At 38.9% G+C, this 23,039-nt stretch overlaps 1 protein-coding gene across 1 annotated transcript in view; it reads left to right on the top strand.

The window, feature by feature from the left end:
* LOC126267374 (tetratricopeptide repeat protein 37) overlaps window positions 1-23,039 on the top strand; it is a 159,604-nt gene that overhangs the window by 104,302 nt on the left and 32,263 nt on the right. The window contains exon 16 of the mRNA XM_049972555.1: window positions 16,459-16,728. Coding sequence (XP_049828512.1) covers window positions 16,459-16,728 — 270 coding nt within the window. The remainder of the gene's footprint in view (window positions 1-16,458; window positions 16,729-23,039) is intronic.

The following is a 23,039-nucleotide window of genomic DNA, read 5'->3' as shown; positions in this document are numbered from 1 at the left end:
AACAAAGAGTATGGGGACTTCATATATTGTATTGCAGCAAAGTTTGTTGCATAAGTCAAGGAGCATTCTTTGAACAACTTTCAATTAAAAACCTACTGCTGTTGAATTTATGAAGGAAAAAGAAGTGCAGGAATGAAAATTAGAGCATTAAGTGGACTTGACTGCACACTGCCTACTGTAAGACATGGCAAGGTAGGGAGCAACTTATTTCTGATTTGATGGAGATGTGTTTAGAAAGAAAATCACATTGTAGAAGGGACAATTTCTGACAGACACAGTCTATCTAGTCCCCTTAGCTGAGTAGTGTTAAAGAAAACATGAGGTTTGCAGAATTCATTGTGGCCTTGAAAGAATTAAGAGTAGTTACCTAAGCATTTTGAGGACACAGTCAGTCTTACATTTTTTGAGCTTTTTCTGGGACTGTTTGACACTTCATTTGAAAGCAACCGTGTGCACATTTTTCCACCTCCCCATCATCAGGCTGCTAAAGTCCTAAAATATTTCAGTCAACATAAGTGTGTGAAACACCTTTTTTTTTTATTATGAAAATAGATGAGTCATGATTAAGTGGCAACCTGAGTGCAAAAATCTATGAAACTGTATGCATCTGTCTATATGCCAAAAGTTTATACCAGATGAAGATATTTCTTCAGTGTGCCAAAAATAATTAAATTTACTGAAAATGTGTTTTCTTTGGATCCGTGTTGTTGAGAAATGTGAAATATAAAAAAATATAAAACCAAATTGTATACAGTGCACCTGCATTGTCATTTAAACACAGCTTGTTCAGTTTCCCCTCTTTCCCCTTCTCATGTCCATGTCCTCTTCCCCCTTTGCATGCCATGGCGGTGGGGAAAATATGCAGCCAAATTGAGGGCCATGGCATTCATACTGGAGCACTACTCGAAAGCTGAATTCTTGGTTGTCCCTGTTTTAGGTGTTAATTGTTCAACAAATATATTCACAGTATGTCACAATTCCATTAGGAGTCCTTGTGTGAAATTCCAAACTGCAGTGCTGTCTCCTGGTGAGTTGTGGTATTACAATCCTTGAAATGACAAAAATAGCTGTGTTGAAAATCAAAGCACTAGCGTTGCTGCAGCAGTCAGCCTGACCACAAATGTAACATGACCTGTCTGATTTTCATCAGAAAATGGTACTGGAGCAGTGAAGCATCAAATTTTTTGAGCACTCCAGCATTTGTAGGCAAGCATTCATCAAATTCGACCCGAATACCTAGAGGCTGCTTCCTGGTTGCTCCACCGTATTGACACACTAGCCACAAAGCGAAGATTGTGCAAGCATAAGTTTTTGGGCAGCAAGTGGATCACAGGCCTGGATTACCCACTGTATACCAGTTCGATTTTACACAGAGTACGCGAAGGAACTTGCCCCCCTTCTTGCAGCGGTGTACCGTAGGTCTCTAGAAGAGCGAAGCGTTCCAAAGGATTGGAAAAGGGCACAGGTCATCCCCGTTTTCAAGAAGGGACGTCGAACAGATGTGCAGAACTATAGACCTATATCTCTAACGTCGATCAGTTGTAGAATTTTGGAACACGTATTATGTTAGAGTATAATGTCTTTTCTGGAGACTAGAAATCTACTCTGTAGGAATCAGCATGGGTTTCGAAAAAGAAGGTCGTGTGAAACCCAGCTCGTGCTATTCGTCCACGAGACTCAGAGGGCCTTAGACACGGGTTCACAGGTAGATGCCGTGTTTCTTGACTTCCGCAAGGCGTTTGACACAGTTCCTCACAGTCGTTTAATGAACAAAGTAAGAGCATATGGACTATCAGATAAATTGTGTGATTGGATTGAGGAGTTCCTAGATAACAGAATGCAGCCTGTCATTCTCAATGGAGAGAAGTCTTCCGAAGTAAGAGGGATTTCAGGTGTGCTGCAGGGGAGTGTCATAGGACCGTTGCTATGCACAATATACATAAATGACCTGGTGGATAACATCGGAAGTTCACTGAGGCTTTTTGCAGATGATGCTGTGGTGTATCAAGAGGTTGCAACAATGGAAAATTGTACTGAAATGCAGGAGGATCTGCAGCGAATTGACGCATGGTGCACGGAATGGCAATTGAATAGACAAGTGTAATGTGATGCGAATACATAGAAAGATAGGTCCCTTATCATTTAGCTACAAAATAGCAGGTCAGCAACTGGAAGCAGTTAATTCCATAAATTATCTGGGAGTACTCATTAGGAGTGATTTAAAATGGAATGATCGTCGGTAAAGCAGATGCCAGACTGAGATTCATTGGAAGAATCCTAAGGAAATGCAATCCGACAACAAAGGAAGTAGGTTACAGTACGCTTGTTCGCCGAATGCTTGAATACTGCTCAGCAGTGTGGGATCCGCACCAGGTAGGGTTGATAGAAGAGATAGAGAAGATCCAACGGATAGCAGCGCGCTTCGTTACAGGATCATTTAGTAATCGCGAAAGCGTTACAGAGATGATAGATAAACTCCAGTGGAAGACTCTGCAGGAGAGACGCTCAGTAGCTCGGTATGGGCTTTTGTTAAAGTTTCAAGAACATACCTTCACCGAAGAGTCAAGCAGTATATTGCTCCCTCCTACGTATATCTCGCGAAGAGACCATGAGGATAAAATCAGAGAGATTAGAGCCCACACAGAAGCATACCGACAATCCTTTCCACGAACAATACGAGACTGGAATAGAAGGGAGAACCGATAGAGGTACTCATGGTACCCTCCGCCACACACTGTCAGGTGGCTTGCGGAGTATGGATGTAGATGTAGATGTAGATGTAGATATCTGGCCACAGCCGACTTCTGGTTATTCCTCAAGTTGGCAATGAAAAGATACTGTTAAGATGCAATTAAGAAAGTCCAAGAAAATTGTACTGCAGTACTAAATGCAACTCCAGCGGAAGACTACAGCGACTGTTTCAAAACACTTTTAAAATGATTTCAGCTGTGTTTTGATTCTGGGGGAGGCTATTTTGAATACATGCAGTGATTTGGTAAACATAATCCATGACTCTTATTTGTCATATCCACAGTCCTAACAGTAAGTAAAGTAGTAAGTGGGCCTGGATGGGTGAGGAAAAGGAGACTGACAGCTGGGAGGGAGCAGCAGCAATGGAATGGGATTGAAATGTGGCACTAGTGAGCTCACTCTGGCACAGACAGGAGAAATTTCTCATGGCGTACGATGAGTTGGGGGGGGGGGGGGGGGGGGAGAGAGAGATTGGCATGTTGTAATATGAGGAAGAGGGATCCTGAGGACAAGGGACAAAAATGTGTGGATGTAGATCAATCAAACAAAATGGGAAGCTTGGAGTCAGGAGTGGGAGTGGGGTGGGATAGAGACTAGCAGAGTTGGAAGCCAGAAGGTTATGAGGTTGAAAGTTACGTCGGAGGAAGATTACAGTTTACATCCTGGCAACAGTGAGGAGATGTATTAAGACATTGATATTGATGGGAGGGGGTTTCCATATGTGAAGCTCCTGTCGAGGTTGAGCATATAGTGCTCAGCTGCATTTTATGCCACTGCATGGTTAACTTTGCTCTTGGCTACTATTTTGCTGTGATCATTGACTTGGATGGTCATTTTATTAACAATTAGCCAGCATAAAATACCATGCAAAAGTTACAGTAAACGCTGGTATATGACACAACTTTGTTTTCTTAGTTTGCCCTGCCTCTGATGAGATAAAATACACCAGTGATGGATGGGTGCTTGGGACATTGGGGGCTTCCACAGGAATTTGATCTATGTGGCAGTGAATTGAACTACATGCAGCTTAGGTATGGACCATAATTGGGGCGGATGTCAGAATATGGTTTTGGGAGAGGTCGGAAAGATGTTCCTTATTTCAGTGCAAGGTGATAGATACTCAGATCCCTGGCATAGGTTGTAGGTAAGTTGTCCCTTACAAAGATAATACGGGTTATGAGGCAAGTATTATTTCAGCTGGTTCATGGGGATTTTGAAGGATTAGAGGCTTGTGTGGATGTAGCACAAGATACCTGTGTACAAACTTTGTTTGGAGGGTAATGCCTGTCTGTGAAGGCCTCCTTAAGATTTGAAGTATGCTAAAGATATTTTAAGGCATTCATAGATAGGTATTACCCTTGAAATTTAACCCAGAAACAGATTTCCCATGCAATATGATAGTGGCTGATTGATTAGGGCTATATGTAACTATAATGTCATTCCAGACATAATTGTAGACTAGGTGTGTAAAGCTATGAAGAAAGGAAAAGTACCAGATTAAATTGAAATTATGAAAGCTGGAGGAAAATTGATGCAAAAGGAAGTGGAAAAATCATTTATATAATACATAATGAGGATAAAATAGAAAGAAACTTCCACATGGGAAAAATATATTAAAAACAAAGATTCCAAGACTTATTCGCACGCACGCACACACGCACGCACCCACACACGCACCCACACACGCACCCACACACGCACCCACACACGCACCCACACACGCACCCACACACGCACCCACACACGCACCAACACACGCACCCACACACGCACCCACACACGCACCCACACACGCAGCCACACACGCAGCCACACACGCACACACACACGCACACACACACGCACACACACACGCACACACACACACACACATCCGCGCACAGGCACGGGCACGCGCACGCCCACGCCCACGCCCACGTGCACAATAAAATAACACACAAACACACACACAAAATTTCTAGCTTTCGCAACCAACGGTTGCTTCTTCAGGAAAGAGGGAAGGAGAGGGAAAGACGAAAGGATGTGGGTTTTAAGGGAGAGGATAAGGAGTCATTCCAATCCCGGGAGCGGAAAGACTTACCTTAGGGGGAAAAAAGGATAGGTATATACTCACGCACACACACATACACGCATATCTTTCCATACATACACAGACACAAGCCACAGGCTTTCCCACTTGGTAAGTGTTGGAATCTTTATTTTAATGTATTTGTGCATATTTTTATATGACTTCACACAGTTTAATACATTTTTGCATATCTTTACATATTTTTGCATATTTCTTTCTATTTCGCATATTTCACACATTTTTGCATATTTTACCATGTTTTTGTATATCTGTGCTTGTTTTTGTGTGTCTTTGTGTGTTTTGTTTATGTCTTTACTCTTATCCAGCTCCCCTCACAACCATCCAACACCTTCTTTCCCATTTGTGCATCCTTCCTGTTTCTCGCATGGCATCCCTGCCAAAACGGACTCCCTGTTCCGTCGTTCTGCACCAGTTCAGAAAAATATCCCTTTCCCTGGCTAAAACCCACTCACTCATGCTGTTCCTTAAATTATCCAAAAACCACGGAATCATCCCCCACCCCCCAATGGTGTAACCACAAAAGTTCCTTTTTCTAGGTCCCACCCTCCTTTTATAGTGACCTTCACCTTTTCAGATTCCATCAGTCCCTGTCCCTCACAAACCTGGTACTGCAGGAAGACCTCTCCATGGCACAGGCACCCCAGAATCATCTCTGCTCCCTCCACATGATAATGCTACTGTGCAATCCCTACTTCATAGTTATATAGTTACACTGTTGACATTGAATTCCTTGCTATCCAGCATGTGCAAGAGAGTTCCAGGACACCACCTCCAATCTGCTGACATCCTACTACTATCATGAAGCTCCACAGACTACCCCTTGTCCTACGCGCAGTGTTTCTCCTCATCAGCCCCTCATAGCACCCAGATCCTGCCTTTTCGACTTGCCACATTCCCCAAAATTCTCTAACAACACCTCATTAAATCTAGAACTGAGAGAATACTCTCCATCAAAATCCTCAGCCAGCCCTATCCAAAGGCTTGACCTTCAACCCTACACCCAAATTTAACCTTGTTGGACTTGTCAATGAGCTACCGTCTCGCTCCCATTTCCCTCAGTGAAAACACTTCTTGGCCTCCAGTTCCTTCAAACAAAACCAACATAATTCCAACACTGAACCCTGTTTCTTCCAGTTCATACCACCATTCAACTGTGTTCAACTCTCCTCCAACCTAACTACCCCTGGTCACTTTCCAGGAATTCCTTACCTCCAACTTGTCCTCACCATCCTTCCTCAGAGCATCAACCTTTCAGCACAAGAAAGGAGAGCCATAAACAACCTCAAAACAAATCTGGACATAATCATCCTACATGCAAACAAAGGTTCACCACTGTTGTTAGGACACAGTGACTAACTGGTGGAAGGCCTCTGCCAACTCTCTGACTTCTCCACTTATACACTCTGCCCAGAACCTCTCCCCTGAATCCGTTTCACTCCTCACCCCTATGACACCCCACACATCCACCTTCTACAAGCTCCCCAAAATTCACTAACCCAACAGTCCTGGACATTCCATTTTAGCTGGTTATTGTGCCCCTGCTGAAAGAGTTTGAACCTCATTGTGCAACATCTTCAACCAATTGCCCATAATGTAGCCTCCCATGTCAAAATACCAACTACTTCCTTCACCAATCCTCCTCCACCCCACCTCTTTATCTCCTGGATCCGTACTCATCACCGTTGATGCCACTTCCCTATATATCAACATCCCTCATGCCCATGGCCATACCTCTGTTGAAAACTATATTTCCAAATGTCTTCAGACTTCAAACCCACAACATCATTACTCATACACCTTACTAGCTTCATCCTAATCCACGACTAGTTCTCATTCGATGGGAAGGTACACAAATAATCTCCGGCAAAGCTGTAGATAACCATGTGGCATCATCCGATGCTAACTTGTTCATAGGGCATCTAGGGGAGACCTTCCTAGTCTCCCAAAACACCAAACCCTTAGCCTGGTTCTCTGTTTTAATTTACCAGGAAGTTTCATATTCAGCTGCATTGCCTGTAATGAGAGGTAATGCTTGAAATTTGGTATGTTGGCAAACTCTTGACATGGTGGATTTTGGAATACTGAATTCCCTAACAATTTCCGAACTCCCTTATACCTTGTGTCCGTGATACTACTGCCATCTGTGTATGTCCATATTGCGATCCCATGACTTCTGTCATGTCAGTGTAATATATACTAGCATGGGTGCTGCTAGCATGAAATAACTTGAAGTAAACTGATATCTGTCTAACCAACATTATAATTTTCTTTTACAGTGATCCAGCATGTGAGTTAACTATGTATTAGAGTGACATACTATCTGTGTGCGAATTAAAGAGTTATTTAGAAAAATGAAAGCTTCCAACACAGGAGCTGAGAAATTGCTTACTAAAATTAGAAGCTTTGTGCAAGTAGTGGGAGCAATTACACAAGTATGCAGGGAGAGCACTGGAACTTAATAAGTGAAAAGAAACAAGACATTTCTATTTTCCCAAAACTTTGGTGATGTAGCACGCATAATTACTTTGAAGATTGTTACAATCGAAAAACATAACCAATTTTTGATTAGTCATCAGCTGAAAGGACCCTCAAGGCTCATGTGTGGAATTAGTAATCAGTTATTTAAGAAAGATAATTTCTGAACTAGCACAGATAGCCATTAACAGTCAAGACTGAAATGAATATGAAATTTAACAGTTCACTAAATATGTATTACTGTACTTCAAATAAAAAAAATTACACACAAATGTATTTGAAAATAAAAACAAAGGAAGTCTATACTGATAAATTTCTGCATATCTTGGTCATTTAACTTACTCCAAAAGAAGCTGGGAAAAAGTTGTCAATTAAACTGATATTGAATGGTTTTTTAATTAGATCATATGTTTCTGTCACAACAACATAAAATATGATCACATTGAAAGGTACATGGTAGGGTTTGAGTGTGGTGCAGACCCTACCAAGACATGGACTCAAATTGTCAACAAGACACTGTGCAAGCCAGTGGTGGCTCCATAATGGTGTGGGCTGTGCTTACATGGAACAGACAGGGTCCTCTGATCCAACTGAACTGATCATTGACTGGAAATTGTCAGCATGGCTCAGTATTTTTGTAAGGAACTTCCAACTACTTTTTGAGTCCATCCCACATTGAGTTGCTGCATGATGCTGGGCAAAAAGAGGTCCAACATAATATTAGGAGGTATCTCACGACTTTTGTCACCTTCGTTTATTCTCAGTAAATGAAGTGAATGGTGAATGGGGTTGTCCACACTAAGCCATAAACAGGTTCTGTAATTCATACTTCGTTCAGTCTGCTCTGGCCTCTCTCCCTACCTGGCTTGTAATCATTGGCCCGTCATGTTAGCCAACTAATTCAATGCTTTCTGAGCAGGCATTTGACTAATGGAATCAAAGAAAACAAGCTGTCTATGTAAGGTACTCAATTTTTCTTACAGAAGTAACACTTGTTACTTTTTATGGAAATTTATATAAAGGCAAAGTATCGTTCACAATTAGATTAAAAGGGAAGAGCAAGAACTAAAAATGAATGGTTCCCAAAAAGAACATTACCAGTGAACTAGTTCCCAAAAGTGCACATATTTAGTGAACAGTGTTTTGTTGCAGATAAGAACATCCAGTTTATGAAAGCCACATGCTGCTTTATACAGTACACTATTTGTATTTCAGTATTGTTGTGTTATTCCCTATGTAGATGAAGGTGAAATGGGAGATATGATACTGTGTGAAGAGTTTGACAAAGCACTGAAAGACCTGAGTCGAAACAAGGCCCTTGGAGTAGACAACATTCCATTGGAACTACTGACAGCCTTGGGTGAGCCAGTCCTAACAAAACTCTACCATCTGTTGAGCAAGATGTATGAGACAGGTGAAATACCCTCAGACTTCAAGAACAATAAAATAATTCCAATCCCAAAGAAAGCAGGTATTGACAGATGTGAAAATTACCAAACTATCAGTTTAATAAGTCACAGCTGCAAAATACTAACGCGAATTCTTTACAGACAAATGGAAAAACTGATAGAAGCCGACCTCGCGGAAGATCAATTTGGATTCCGTAGAAATGTTGGAGCACGTGAGGCAATATTGACCCTACGACTTATCTTAAAAGAAAGATTAAGGAAAGGCAAACCTAAGTTTCTAGCATTTGTAGACTTGGAGAAAGCTTTTGACAATGTTAATTGGAATACTCTCTTTCAAATTCTGAAGGTGGCAGGGGAAAATACAGGGATCAAAAGGCTATTTACAATTTGTACAGAAAGCAAATGGCAGTTATAAGAGTCGAGGGACAAGAAAGGGGAGCAGTGGTTGGGAAGGGAGTGAGACAGGTTTGTAGCCTCTCCCCTATGTTATTCAATCTGTATACTGAGCAAGCAATAAAGGAAACAAAAGAAAAATTGGAGTAGATATTAAAATCCATGGAGAAGAAATAAAAACTTTGAGGTTCGCCGATGACATTGTCATTCTGTCAGAGGCAGCAAAGGACTTGGAAGAGCAGTTGAACGGAATGGACAGTGTCTTGAAAGGAGGGTATAAGATGAAAATCAACAAAAGCAAAACGAGGATAATGGAATGTAGTCGAATTAAGTCGGGTGATGCTGAGGGAATTAGATTAGGAAATGAGACACTTAAAGTAGTAAAGGAGTTTTGCTATTTGGGGAGCAAAATAACTGATGATGGTCGAAGTCGAGAGGGTATAAAATGTAGACTGGCAATGGCAAGGAAAGCGTTTCTGAAGAAGAAAAATTTGTTAACATCGAGTATAGATTTAAATGTCAGGAAATCATTTCTGAAAGTATTTGTATGGAGTGTAGCCATTTATGGAAGTGAAACATGGACAATAACTAGTTTAGACAAGAAGAGAATAGAAGCTTTCAAAATGTGATGCTATAGAAGAATGCTGAAGATTAGATGGGTAGATCACATAACTAATGAGGAGGTATTCAATAGAATCAGGGAGAAGTGGAGCTTGTGGCACAACTTGACTAGAAGAAGGGATTGGTTGGTAGGACATGTTCTGAGGCATCAAGGGATCACCAATTTAGTATTGGAGGGCAGTGTGGAGGGTAAAAATCGTAGAGGGAGACCAAGAGATGAATACACTAAGCAGATTCAGAAGGATGTAGGCTGCAGTAGGTACTGGGAGATGAAGCAGCTTGCACAGTATAGAGTAGCATGGAGAGCTGCATCAAACCAGTCTCAAGACTGAAGACCATTACAACAACAGTGGGTAAAGTACTAAACTGATATTTGCAAGAAGCAACTTTCAAAGTCATGTCCAGACATTCAGATTTAAATTTCTGTGGCTTCCGTTTAAGTGAATACTAAATTGTTTCTCTGAAGAAACCATGATCAATTTCCTTTCTCTTCCTTGTCTAATCTGACTTTTGCTCCATTTCTAATTCTGTAGATGGAGGTTAAATATCAAATCTTTCCCTAACCCTCAAGCAGGTGTGTGTTGCACTTTGTACGTAGATGAAGAATAGCTGTGTTTATGTTACCAAGGTAAACACACATGAGCAGAATCACTGTTTACTTAAACAGTAATGAAATAAACTTTTTATTATATCACTCTTTTACCAGAGACAAGTGTTGCCGATCAGTAATTAGCCAGTTAAAACATTAAATAGTGCAGTTGCATACGATCCCTGCCAACTGGGTATTTGATTACTAGTTATCTCATAGATAGCTGCCTCATTACGGTACAGTGCTGCTAGCTTGGAATCTGGGCTATTTTTTTTACCGTGACTCACTTGGATGTATAACAACACAACTTACCACTGTGTTAGCTGAAGTGATAATGGAAGAACAGGTATGGGCTTGCAGTTGTAAAACAACAATGAAACGGTACAAGACATAGTTTGTTGTAATTGACACACTTTATACAGAGATGCGCCTGCTCAAGGGTTGACTTGTATCCTCCTCCCGTACTCCTCCAAACATGTGATTTTCCTGCTACTTTTGGTCAGGTCTCAGTTTCTTTCCACATTTAATATCCATAACTCATTATCTCCAATTAAAACTAATAGCACATGGTGATATCGATTTGCAGGCTCTGGTGCATTAAGGGTTTACTTTCAAATGTTACTACATTTTCCAATAAAATCCAAAGCATTTTTGTTCTCACGTTTTAAGTAAAAGAATTAACCAGCTGGTTCTAATGACTTTACTAAACTTCATTGTTTTGCTTTTCAGAACACTTAAGGGTGAATGTTTCATTATACTGTAATTAGTTTTAAATTGCTGCATTGAGTTTTTGCACTACTTGTTGAAACTATGTTACAGTCAAAGCAAATAAAACAGTGCAGTTTAGAGAGAAGAGATGGTTCAAATTAATTTGATGCCTACACACACACACACACACACACACACACACACACACACACACAGAGAGAGAGAGAGAGAGAGAGAGAGAGAGAGAGAGAGAGAGAGAGAGAGAGAGTCTACATTACTCTGGGAGCTAGCATTTTTTTTTTTTTTTTTTTTTTTCTGTTTCGTGTGGGCCTGTTGATCACTCAATGCTTCGGCTTTTCAGTGAGTCTTCTCCTTGACTCCTAAGGTATTTATATTCTTTGCTGGCAAATTCTTCACAATTGCTAAACCTTCTCTCCCTCTCCCCCTGTCAATTTGCTCCTCTTGCCCTCTTTCTTTGTCCAACTCCACCTCCTCCCCCTCTTACTGTCCATCACCTCCTTCCCTCTGTCTCTGTCCATTTTCTCCCCCTCACCTCTCTCTCCAGCTCCTCTTCCCCTCTGTCTGTGACCTTGAGCTTTTTTTATTGTTATTGCAAACAAAATCTCGATTAGGAAATGAAGTCACTTACAATCAGTGGGTGAATTGGTTGTGATTATTAATATAAGGTGTACTGGAGAGACCTCTCCAGTTATTGGATCTCTGAGGATAGTAGCTTCAATCACAGCATTCCTTGTACCTTGCCGTGTCAAATTCGAATAAAATTCCAAGCTTTCAATGATACCCTACATCATCGTAATCAGGGACTAAATATGACTGTTCCCTCTTTTATACCCAAAGGATGGCATCCAGTTGGCTGGTTTATTGGCTGGACTAAATCATGATAGCACATACAGAGGGGGTGCCCTCTGCATAATAGATTTTTCTTGCACTCTATCTAGTGTTGGTTGCAGCACCATCCATCGCATCAAGTGATGAATTGCAAGAAGAATTCCTTTGTTTTTTCCTTGTCAAGTGCGCACTCCCATGCAATGCAAAAGCAAGTGGCTGGTGTCTCTATTGAAGCTATTTTGCAACACTTCTCTCATGACAAAGTCCCAATAGTTCAATGTTTGAGCATATATCCTTGTTTGTTCAAACAAAATCTAGTGCTTATTTAATAGGTTGTGCTGTGCCACAGCTGATTTGTCCAAGTGCCTGTATTTAAGGTGATGCTGATGCTCTACGCAACAATCAGCAACCATTCTTGTAGACTAGCTCACATAACTTGTTACACGCTCAAGGAATGATATATATTCCTGGCACTCTAAGGCCGATTTGCAACATTTCTTTAATTTTTCTGGATGGTTGAAAGACTGGCCTGAATCCTTGCCTCTTTAGAGCTCTACCTATCTTGCAAGTTGTTGCACCACAGAATGGAAGCCATTCTATGTATTTGTCCTCTGGGCTTGTTTGAATGGCAATTTTTTTGCAACAGCATGGATCTAATGTCACAGACGGAATACCCGTTCCTTCTGAACACCATCTTCAGATGCTTAATCTCACAACTGTGAGTATAAAAGAGGGAATCTTGTCAGTTCATGACAGTTTTAGTTTATGATGGCAATGACTGAGGGTATCATCAAAATCTTGGAATTTTATATGGCAAGTGAACTGAGAAATTTTCATGAAAGGACTCCATTGTGGAAAACTTCATAGCTGCAGCCTTTTGCATAGTTTTAATCTTTGAAAGGGTAGGACAGCAAAGTTTTGGATGATTCAAATTTCATAGTAGTAGTCTAATACGTTGATATGCCATAGATACATTCCTCTTTCCTCTTAAAACTGATTGTGATGAGGAAAACAAATGGTTCAAATGGCTCTGTGCACTATGGGACTTTACTTCTGAGGTCACCAGTCCCCTAGAACTTAGAGCTACTTAAACCTAACTAACCTAAGGACATCACACACAACCGTGCCTGAGGCAGGATTCGAACCTGCGACCGTTGCTGTCGCGCGATTCCAGACTGAAGCGCCTAGAACAGCTCAGCCACCCTGGCTGGCAAGAAAACAAAACTGCACATAGTTGTGTGTACAATTTTTGTTTAAAATTATATATAATGAGAAAGAATAATGTGCAAGAAACAATTTGTCTGATAATTTAAATGCCCTTATATCTGAGTTAAAACCGACTGTGAGAAAGAAAATGAAACCATGCATTTTGAGAGCACAGTATTTTCTTTTTCACAGTGTTTTAACAGAAAACCTAAGTAATAGAGTATGTCAGTCTGAATGTTAGTAGAGTATCATGTAACAATTTGAAGTAAAACGCTCAATAACTTATCAAGATTTTTGCTAACAATGTTTCCCCTTTATGTATTACAAAAATATTTATATACCACATATATTTGAAAAGCATGTAGAATGCGACTGCCTCAGAGTTTATTGGTGGTAGTGGAAAGTAGGAAAAAAGTCGATCAAGAACTATTAGAGATATTTACTAATAATGTTTCCCCTTTATGTATTAGGTATATATATTTATGTACCATATATATTAAAAATATGTAGCCTATGTCTTTCTGAGCAATTGTTAGACTATCATGCAAAAATTTGAAGTAAATTTTTGCTAAAAACCTGTCCTTTTTATGTAGCATCTATTTATTTATATACTATATACATTAAAAATATGTAGCCTACGTGTGTCTGAACATTTATTAGCGTATTCTGTAAAATTTTGAAGTAAAACAGTCCAGAACTTTTTGAGATTATTAACAACCTTAAGGGGAGTTGCAATGCCCTATCCCAACAAGGTTAAATTTAGTGATTTGGCTTCCCTGTATTTCAGGAACCACTATAGCCATTGACATGAAACTTTTACAGGACATTAAAATGTACATTCTAAGACTACTGAAATACATTAATTGTATTTCATCCACTGCTTTCGGAAATACAATTTTTTAATTACGTGGTTATCATTTTGTGTACCTTTTTGAACATTATCCTGAATAATTTTAAATATACATAATATCATGTTCTCTTTTTTAGTTCAGTAGACCCAGGATAGGTACATCATTACTCCCTTAAAATTTAGGGAAAAATGCAACAGAAAATGTAAATTTTCAGGAACGGCTTCTTAAGTTTCAAGAGACTGTAACTCACTTAATATGTGCTTACTTTTTTTATTTTTAATCACTCAGAAGCATCCTGCACTGTACTGTATATCATCCTCTTGCTCTTTTTCCAAGTATTTTCTTCTTTTCTTCTTTCTGGACTTTGTAGTAGTAGCCATTTGTACTGCATACTCTGCTTTTCATTGTGAACCTTGTCCATCCGTTCTCTAATGCAGTTTGCTCCAGGATTAATTCCCAAATGCTGTAGCACTTTCACCCTACCAATGTTGCCATCATTAAAAGCAATAACAGCATCACTGACCCTCCACTCTTCATTCCAACAAAAAACATTTTTTGGTAAGCGAGTCCATATAAGATTATTGAATGACACATTGGGATTTTGAGTCTTACCATGCGGACACTTCTTCAGTACTTCACGATTTGCCAGGTCTCTATAAATAAGTTTTATGATATCAATGACTGCTGCTGGGATGGAATGTTTATGGCTGTATGAACTGTTTGAGTACTGGACATTGCGGTAATTGCACCATGAATCAGGTCCAGGAGAGCAAAGGTGGTGTACTGCTTTTTCATAAGTTGACAGTTGGTGGAAGAAGGTAGCCCGTACTGCCTGCTTCAGTTTCAACAAATCCTCAGTATTATTTCTAATGGCCATCCCATAATACTGCTGTAGTTCATCAATCATTTTGTCTGTCAGCCTAGCTCTTATGGTGTTACCATCAGAAAGTTTCTTGTGTCTCAAACTTTGTTTCAACTTCCTCAACCTGGTGCCCCTCCTCTTCTGGACATGACCAACACATTCCAGTTTTGTGATAATCTTCTCACTATAAGGCTGAGTGGCTGCTACACTGTTATATGCTTTTGAGTCTCAATCACCTAAGAACTTAGTGTAACACACTCCCCTTTCGTTCACAGATCAACTAAAAATTTCGATAGCTGCAGAGGCCTCCATACCACCACTTGTTCCTTCATTATTTCTGTCACAGATATGCCCTTCTTCATTCCCTGATTTACACTTATGACAATGTTTGGTTAAAATATGGAAATCTATTTCCTTTCCAGTATCCACACTGGTCACTTTAGCAACAGAATTCTTAGAACTGTAGCCACACTTCTGCCAAGTGCCATCAAAAGCAACTGGTATGTTGATAACACCATCTTTTATTTCAACAGCTTCATTTGTAGCCCCTTTCATTGACTTACATGCAACAGGTTCCACAGCAGCTCCAATAAATTGTGCACACTTGTCGATTTTACAAGGTGGACATGGCATATTAACCACAGCACACATTGTTTCTGCTGCAGTTTATCCTTTGCCAGTCACTCTCAATCCATAAAACCACCTAACATTTACTTCAAAATAATTATCTTTACATTTATCAGAATTCCAAAATGAATTAGTATATTTGCAATTGGCACAATTAATGACACGTTTCCTGGTTAGTCCATTTGATACCTCACTGTCTTCATGTAAACTAACTGGCCCTCCACATATTTTTCAACACACACATTCACCTAACACCCTTGTTAGGATGTGTAAATCTATTAGAATATACTACCATTTACATAACTTTCATTTTGAGAAAACTGTGTATCACAAAGTTTTATTTTAATCTTCGAAGCACTTATGGGTGTTTCTCTAGATACTGACAAGTTTGCCTGTATTTCATTGTCCATAACTTCATATGCCACAAGTTGAACACAGTGTTTCCCTTTATTCGAAAATCTATTACCATGAAACCCAAGTTTCTTGAAAAACACTTCATTTTGGCATCATACTTTACTTTTTAAGAGATTTACCAACTTATTCATCATTTTCCTTGGAAAAACATTAGCACTTCGACGTACAGTGCATGTTTATACCACAAAATGATATGATACTGTTTCTGACAGTGCTACCAATACAAACACATTATTTAACCTTTATGACACAGCAATCCACAGCCTCCTGTATAAAAAATTACCAATTTTATAAGATCTTGAAGTAATGCACATGAAAATGAGTGAAATATAATGCAAGTCATTTCTCATGCCCATAATTAATATAGCATCTTAGTTCATCTAGTAGGGGATGATGTATAAATGAAGAAACCAGTTTGTTCTGCATCTTCCCATTCATTAATAAGTTTGGGAATCTGTTTTGGTGAAACTCAACTTACAGGGACAGTATTTTCAGGATACAGAAGGGTGTTGTAAGAATTTTATTTGGTTTTAATTGTAGAACCTCTTCAGAAAAATTTGGTTCCTCAACAACTACTACACTTGACCTAAAAAAATCTTTCTTTTTTTTTATAGGTGTGATACCAAAAGATGCATGTGCACTAAATATGCTTGGTCTGCTGATGGAAAGACAGCAGTTGTACGGGACTGCAGCTGCTGCATTTTGTAAGGCTTTGCAGCTGCTTGAATCTGAGGAAGGTGATGAAAAGCGAGACATAGTCTTTGCCAATTATGGAAGGGTTTTGGTACAGCTACAGCAATATGACGCAGCAATCAAATCGTACTTACAAGTGAAGAAAGCTACATTCAAGACACAGTGTGGATTGGCTGTTGCTTATTTCAAAGGTAACAAAAAAGTCTATTATCAGGGCATTTGTATTATTGAAACACTATCCCAGAACCTAGTGCCAGTTGCAGCATAACAGCAACAAAAATATGATTTTCAGTATTTTTCATAATTATTGACTGAATTTAAAAATTTTAAATGCTCTCCTAATCTAATCATTAAGAGGCATAATATTATGTTAAAAGTTTAACATAATAAGACAAGTAGTACAGTTAGAAACCATGTGTTTGTTTCGAGGTAATGTGAGAACTCTTAATGATTTGCAACCAACTTTCACATATTTTCTTACTCTTTCAAAACTTTTTCTCACTGACCCCCCCCTCCCCCCCCCCCACCCCCCCACACACACACACACAAAATTACAAAAGGAAAAAATTTTATTGCTTGCTACACTTTTGCTGTTCATGCAGTCAGACTCCAGCATCAGGCATGGTGTTTTAATTTGTTACTTCTTTACTACTAACTCTCTTCACACCACAGTTTGCAGATAGTATACACATATACCACTGAATGTACTTGCAAAAAATATTAGTGTACAACATATAATTCAAGAGATATGACATTGTAAGCATTTAGATGCATGAAAAGCTAACTTTTGTGTAAAATGTAGTGCAAATTACTCGGTTCATAATCATCCAGTTTTTCGTAATGGGAACACTTAGAGACTTCCAGCAAACTTCAAGCATAATTTCAAACCTTTCCTAAATTTTTCTTGCTTACTTGATAAATGCAAATATTTAACTCATTTGTAAAATCATCTGGCATTTGGTACATGGGAATTTGATTCTTTAAAGAATTGGGGGTTTACTGGATTATGAATCTTCATCACCACTCAATTTCAATTTGTCTTCTGATGGTAAGGAGGAGATTATGGCAGTGTTCATTACATATACCAGTTCTGCTACATCAGACAGGAACACTGTTTTTCCACATTATAAACCATTGCCAAAACTGAAAGGTTTAAGGTGCATGTATCACAACCTAATGAAATACTTTTTAGGGTAGTCAAAATGCATTACAAATCCTTAAGTTTTTAATACCTATCGTCATCTAGCTGGCAGTGGTTATTGGACTGATCTCGATTTTATTTTGTCCTCATACCTGATACATTGCTCATTAGTGTCTCTCTCTCTCTCTCTCTCTCTCTCTCTCTCTCTCTCTCTCTCTCTTTCTCTCTCTCTCCATTACCAAACTGATAGTTCTTTGATGTCTCAGAATGTGCCCTGCAGAGAGATCCCTTCCTTTTGTTAAGTTGTGCTGTGTATTTCAATTTTTCCACAATAGCATTCAGTATCTCTTTGTTATTTGAATTTCCCATTTAATCTTCAGTGTGCTTCTGTAGCTTCACATTGTAAAATCTTCTATTCTCATCCATCCCACACAAATACTTTTGGAAAAGACTAGCTAACAGTCAAACTGATATTAAAGGTTAACAAATTCCTCTTTTTTCCAGAAATGCTTTACTTGCTATTGCCAGTCTACATTTTATATCCTCCTCACTTGCACCCTTATCAGTTATTTTGCTCCTCAAATCCAATACTCACCTACTAATTTAGTGACTCTTTTCATAACCTAATTCCCACAGCATCTCATGATTTAATTTGGCAACATCCCATTTGTGTCTCATTTCCTAGTTTAATTCCCATAGTATCACCTTATAGGCTGTTTTCAAGACACTGTCCATTCCATTTAATGACTAATTTGTCATCTCTTGACAGAATTACAGTGTCATCAGCTTACCTCACGTTCTTATTTCTTCTCCCAAAAATTTAATTCCCTTTCCATTTTGTCTTTATTTACGTCACAGATTGCTGGATCTACAGTTTGAATTACATGGGGAATAGGCTACAACCCTGCCTCATTCCCTTTTTAGCTACAGATTCTCTATCTTTAAGCTCCTTATCTTTTATCCCTGCTACTGCAGTTTTTCCCCTCTTTAAAAATTGTTACATTATAAAAGAGAACTTCCTGCAATGATACATCCCTGTGCCAGGCAAACTAACCACAAAAGTTGTTGTTTGTGGAAGGTTGCATGTGGAGGGCTATGCTGGATGAACCGCCAAGGTAAAGTACAGCAAACTGCCCTTGATTCTACCCTAGATGACCAAGTAGATGCTTGCTTACCTTATATCCTCTAAAGCTGTCTTGATATTCCCATCAAATTTCTTCTCTGTAGGCCACAGCTTCTGACATGTGATTGTAAACAATAACGTTTGAAACGTCTTTTGAGAATGGTACTATTCAATAATGTCTCAATACTTGGGATGCAGTCTCATTTATTAATTCAAACCACCACAAGGAAAAGACTTCCTTATCACAATCAATCCGTTGATAGCCAATCTAAATTCATTAACCACAGTAACAATCATGGAATCTGAATGTAACACTTCAAGCTCCACAATATTCATAAAATAATGCACAGTACCTATTTCTATGTTTCTTCAGTTAAATTACCATTTCATCAGTTTAATTTTAACTTTCTTAACTAAAATGAAGCACTTGTGATTGAAATGTGTTGACCTCATGTACATCGTAGCTATACTGCATTGAACATCATTTTGCTGTTTCCCACCTGGTTGCACAGACAGGTCAACATGTAAATTAGTTCTTTTGTTAATTTCTGTGGGTCAGTTTTTAATAATTGAAATTGTAATTATACAGAATGTAACTATACAGAATGTAAACAGTAACTGCTTACAGTGTACCACAGTGGTGTGGTTGAAGTTTAGATGAACAAATTGATAAAGGACTCTTGTGGTCTATCAGACTGGAAAACAACCTCAAATTAGCCTGCAAAAGCTGCGTAACCTACAGTGCATGTGTGTCACAGGAGATTCAGGCAAAAAATTTCTCCTTGAATATTAAAAACCCCTTGTTCTTGCACTTACAAAATGTAAAATTCATGTCTGTGTAAATTTTACTTCAAAATTTTGTGAATTTTAACAGCATAAAATTAACAATTAAAATGTTTTGTTTGTATGGCCTTCTTACTATGAAACTATTGTGCTTGTATGTGTTAAATTTAGACTAAATTGTAAATATAATTAATTCTGGCACAATGTTTAAAATAGTCTCTTTTCTTTCCCCCTCATGGAAAAGTTTTAATTAATATGTTTAACAAAACACCCAACAAAACCAGTGGCTTAAGAGTGAGAGGCTATTCACAATGCATGTGTGTTGTAGCTTAGGTTGCTTTTGTAGACCAGTTTTAGTTTGTTTCCCAATGTGATAGACCACAAGTGTCCTATATCAAATTGTTCATATATACTTCCCCTCCACCACAGTGATACATTATAAAGTTTTTACACCCTCTATGGATATCAATATGGGTAAAGTCTTCAGCACTGTCAGATTGGTTTCTTAGTCAATTAAACATTAATATTGGGAAGTTCTGACATAATGTAAATACATTAGGGGTAAACAGGAGCAATTACTGAAAGCAGAGGCACTGAATTGTTGAGAGGCACACAGAAGTGCCTGTGAATGACTCAATGCTTCTGCTGTTTGGTGAGTAGTCTACTTTAGGAGTAAAGTATTTATATATTAATAATGGATGTTGTGCATCTGATATTGAGTTGCCTTCGACTTGTCATTGCTCAAGGACAATGTAGCCTATTCACATTGTTTTCCCACATTCCCAGTCCATATGGCTTAGGGTGGGTAAACTGTCCTTCCTACCAGCTTGCATAGCAACAACAGCATATGCAGTTCTATACGATATGATATGTCACAGATTGCAGAATAGCATAAATGTTAAAATACCTTGAAAATTTCAGAGAGTGTATTCCAGTCATTATTATCAAAAGCTTTCTGATTGTAAATTATGCTGTGGAAACATATGTACCAAGTAAATGACTTAAAGATAAAAGGACCCTCCAGAGTTTAATATTAAAATTCAGAAAAGGCCGAAAAACAGAGATTGTTGAACTCTCAGTTCAAAAAAGAGTGCACAAATGGTGAAAAGCAAAAAATTAGTCAAATTCATGCATTCATAAGATGATTGTATGAAGCATGCAACAACTTCCACCATTGTACCTTAGTGAAAGATCTTGCCAAGAATCCAAAAAAATTCAAGTCATACATAAAACTGCGAAGTGGGTCAAAGGCTTCTATCCAGTCACATGTCGGCCAGTCTAGGGTGGCAATAGACGACAGCAAAAGGGAATCAGAAATTTTAAATTTCATCTTTAAGAAATAATTCACGCAGGAGGATCATTCAAACATGCATTCGTTTGACTGTAACAGACTCCCTCCTGGAGGAGATATAAATTGGCGTCCATGATGTAGAGGAGCAACTGAAAAAGTTGAAAACAAATAAGTCGCCAGGTCCAGATCAGATCCAGGTGGCTCCTGTATATAAGAAATAAAAGAACAGACACCCCCCGCCCCCCCATAATTAAAGACCAATATTCTTAACATCACTCTACACTCTATTTGTGAGTGGTACAGGAAAATAAATTATTAGTAGTGGTTCATGGTACTCCCATCCCCCCCCCCCCCCCCCCCCGCAATGTACCGTACAATGGTTTTCATAGTATGTATGTAGATGTAAATGCAGAATCTACAACCACTATAAACAGAAGTTTTGCCTAAGTTGTATGGTCAATATTGCTTTGTATACCTCTGCATTTCTCTGGAATGCAAAGTGATCTCCATCACTGGCTTCTACAAGTTTTTCCATTCTTTTGTAAATAATTCGTTTCAGTATTTAGCTACCGTGACATATTTAACTGCTAGTTTAGTAACATGCACTGTCAGCATCTACCTTCTTTGGCATTGGAATTATTACAGCCTTCTTGAACCGTGAGATATTTGTCCAGGTTTACTAGTTTCATCATCTCTGATTCTCCCAAATATTTCAATGCTTCTGATATATTTCATGTACCTGAGAAACCTTGTTTTGAGTTAGGTCTTTCAATGCACAATCAGATTCTTTTTGCCCTATCATATCTACCATCTCATCTTTTTTTTCTTTTTCTACAATATTGTTTTCAAGTTCATTTCCCTTTAATAGGCCTTCTAAGTAGCCCAACAACTTTCCCTTCTTTGCTTTATACTGGCTTGCCATCTGAACCCTTATGATTCATACATCTGCTTCTCTTTTTCCCGTATGTCTCTTTAATTTTTCTGTAGGTGGCATCTGTCTTGACCCTAATTATGCCTTGTTGTACAACTCTTGCATATGTCCTCTAACCATATCAGTTTACCCATTTTTCATTTTATGTCAGTTTCATTTTTTAAACATGTATATTTCCTTTTATTTGCTTCATTTACTGCATTTTTTTCAAATTAAATTTGGTCCATTTTGTGTTATGCAAAGACTTCTACTGTACTTTGTATTTTTGCTTATCTGATTATCTTCTGCCTTCACTATTACATCTTCTATTTTATTCCTGTTTTCTGTTTGCTTAATGCTCCCTTTCAAACTCTCAGCTACTCTGGTTCTTTCAATTTGTTCAGATTCAATCTTAATTTTTTACGTTTTTGCATTTCATGTCCAGTAAATTATGGCCACAGTTCACATATGGCTCTGGAGGTGTTTTGCAATTTCAAATCTGATTTTAGAAATAAATGTCTCACCCTTATATAAACAATATTGAGTCCAGCGTGCTAATCACTGTACCATCTTGCTCGGTAGTTTATAGGTGGAGGAGTCAAACAATTGGCAAACAATTCATAATGACAGTGGTGGAATCTATGTCTGCAGTAGGATGATTAGGTCAGGATCTGTTTTGAGGCTGTGTATGACTCTCCTTTCTTCTGCTAAATGATTGGTGTTCTTGGAAAGTAACTTGGAGGAGGAAAGTGAGGCAATGTCGGAGGTAAGGAATTTCTGGAGGCGGCCACATGCTGGTTGGGTGGGAGGTGGGAAGGATCATGGTTGGATGGTGGTATGAACTGAGCAAGGCAAGGTTCAGTGCTAGGATTAGACTGTATTTGGTTGGAGGCAAAGAAGTGTTTTCATTGCAGGGATTGAGAAAAAGTAGGTAGCTCACTGACAAATCCAACAAGATTAGATTTGGGTGTGGGCCAAAGGTGAAGCCTTTGGATAGAACTGATACTTCGAGCAGCTGAGGAGTTTGATTGAAGGGTTAACAACAGTGTTCCAGGGTAGTCTCAGTTTTAGATTTAATGGGATGTTGGTAGAGAGTTTCGGGGGATGTGGCAAGTCGGAAAGGTCAGCTAGGCAGGGTCTGGGTGCAATGAGGGGTTGATGATGAGGAGCACTGTTGGTTGGACAGGGACTGGACAGTGGTGCCCCAAGATGACAGTAGGATGTCAGCAGGTTGGATAACTTATGGAGGTGATG

Source organism: Schistocerca gregaria, chromosome 4 (assembly GCF_023897955.1).
Source record: "Schistocerca gregaria isolate iqSchGreg1 chromosome 4, iqSchGreg1.2, whole genome shotgun sequence".
NCBI classification, from domain to species: domain Eukaryota; kingdom Metazoa; phylum Arthropoda; class Insecta; order Orthoptera; family Acrididae; genus Schistocerca; species Schistocerca gregaria.
The sequence above is the reverse complement of the archived record's forward strand: the minus strand, read 5'-3'. Positions and strand labels throughout refer to the sequence as shown.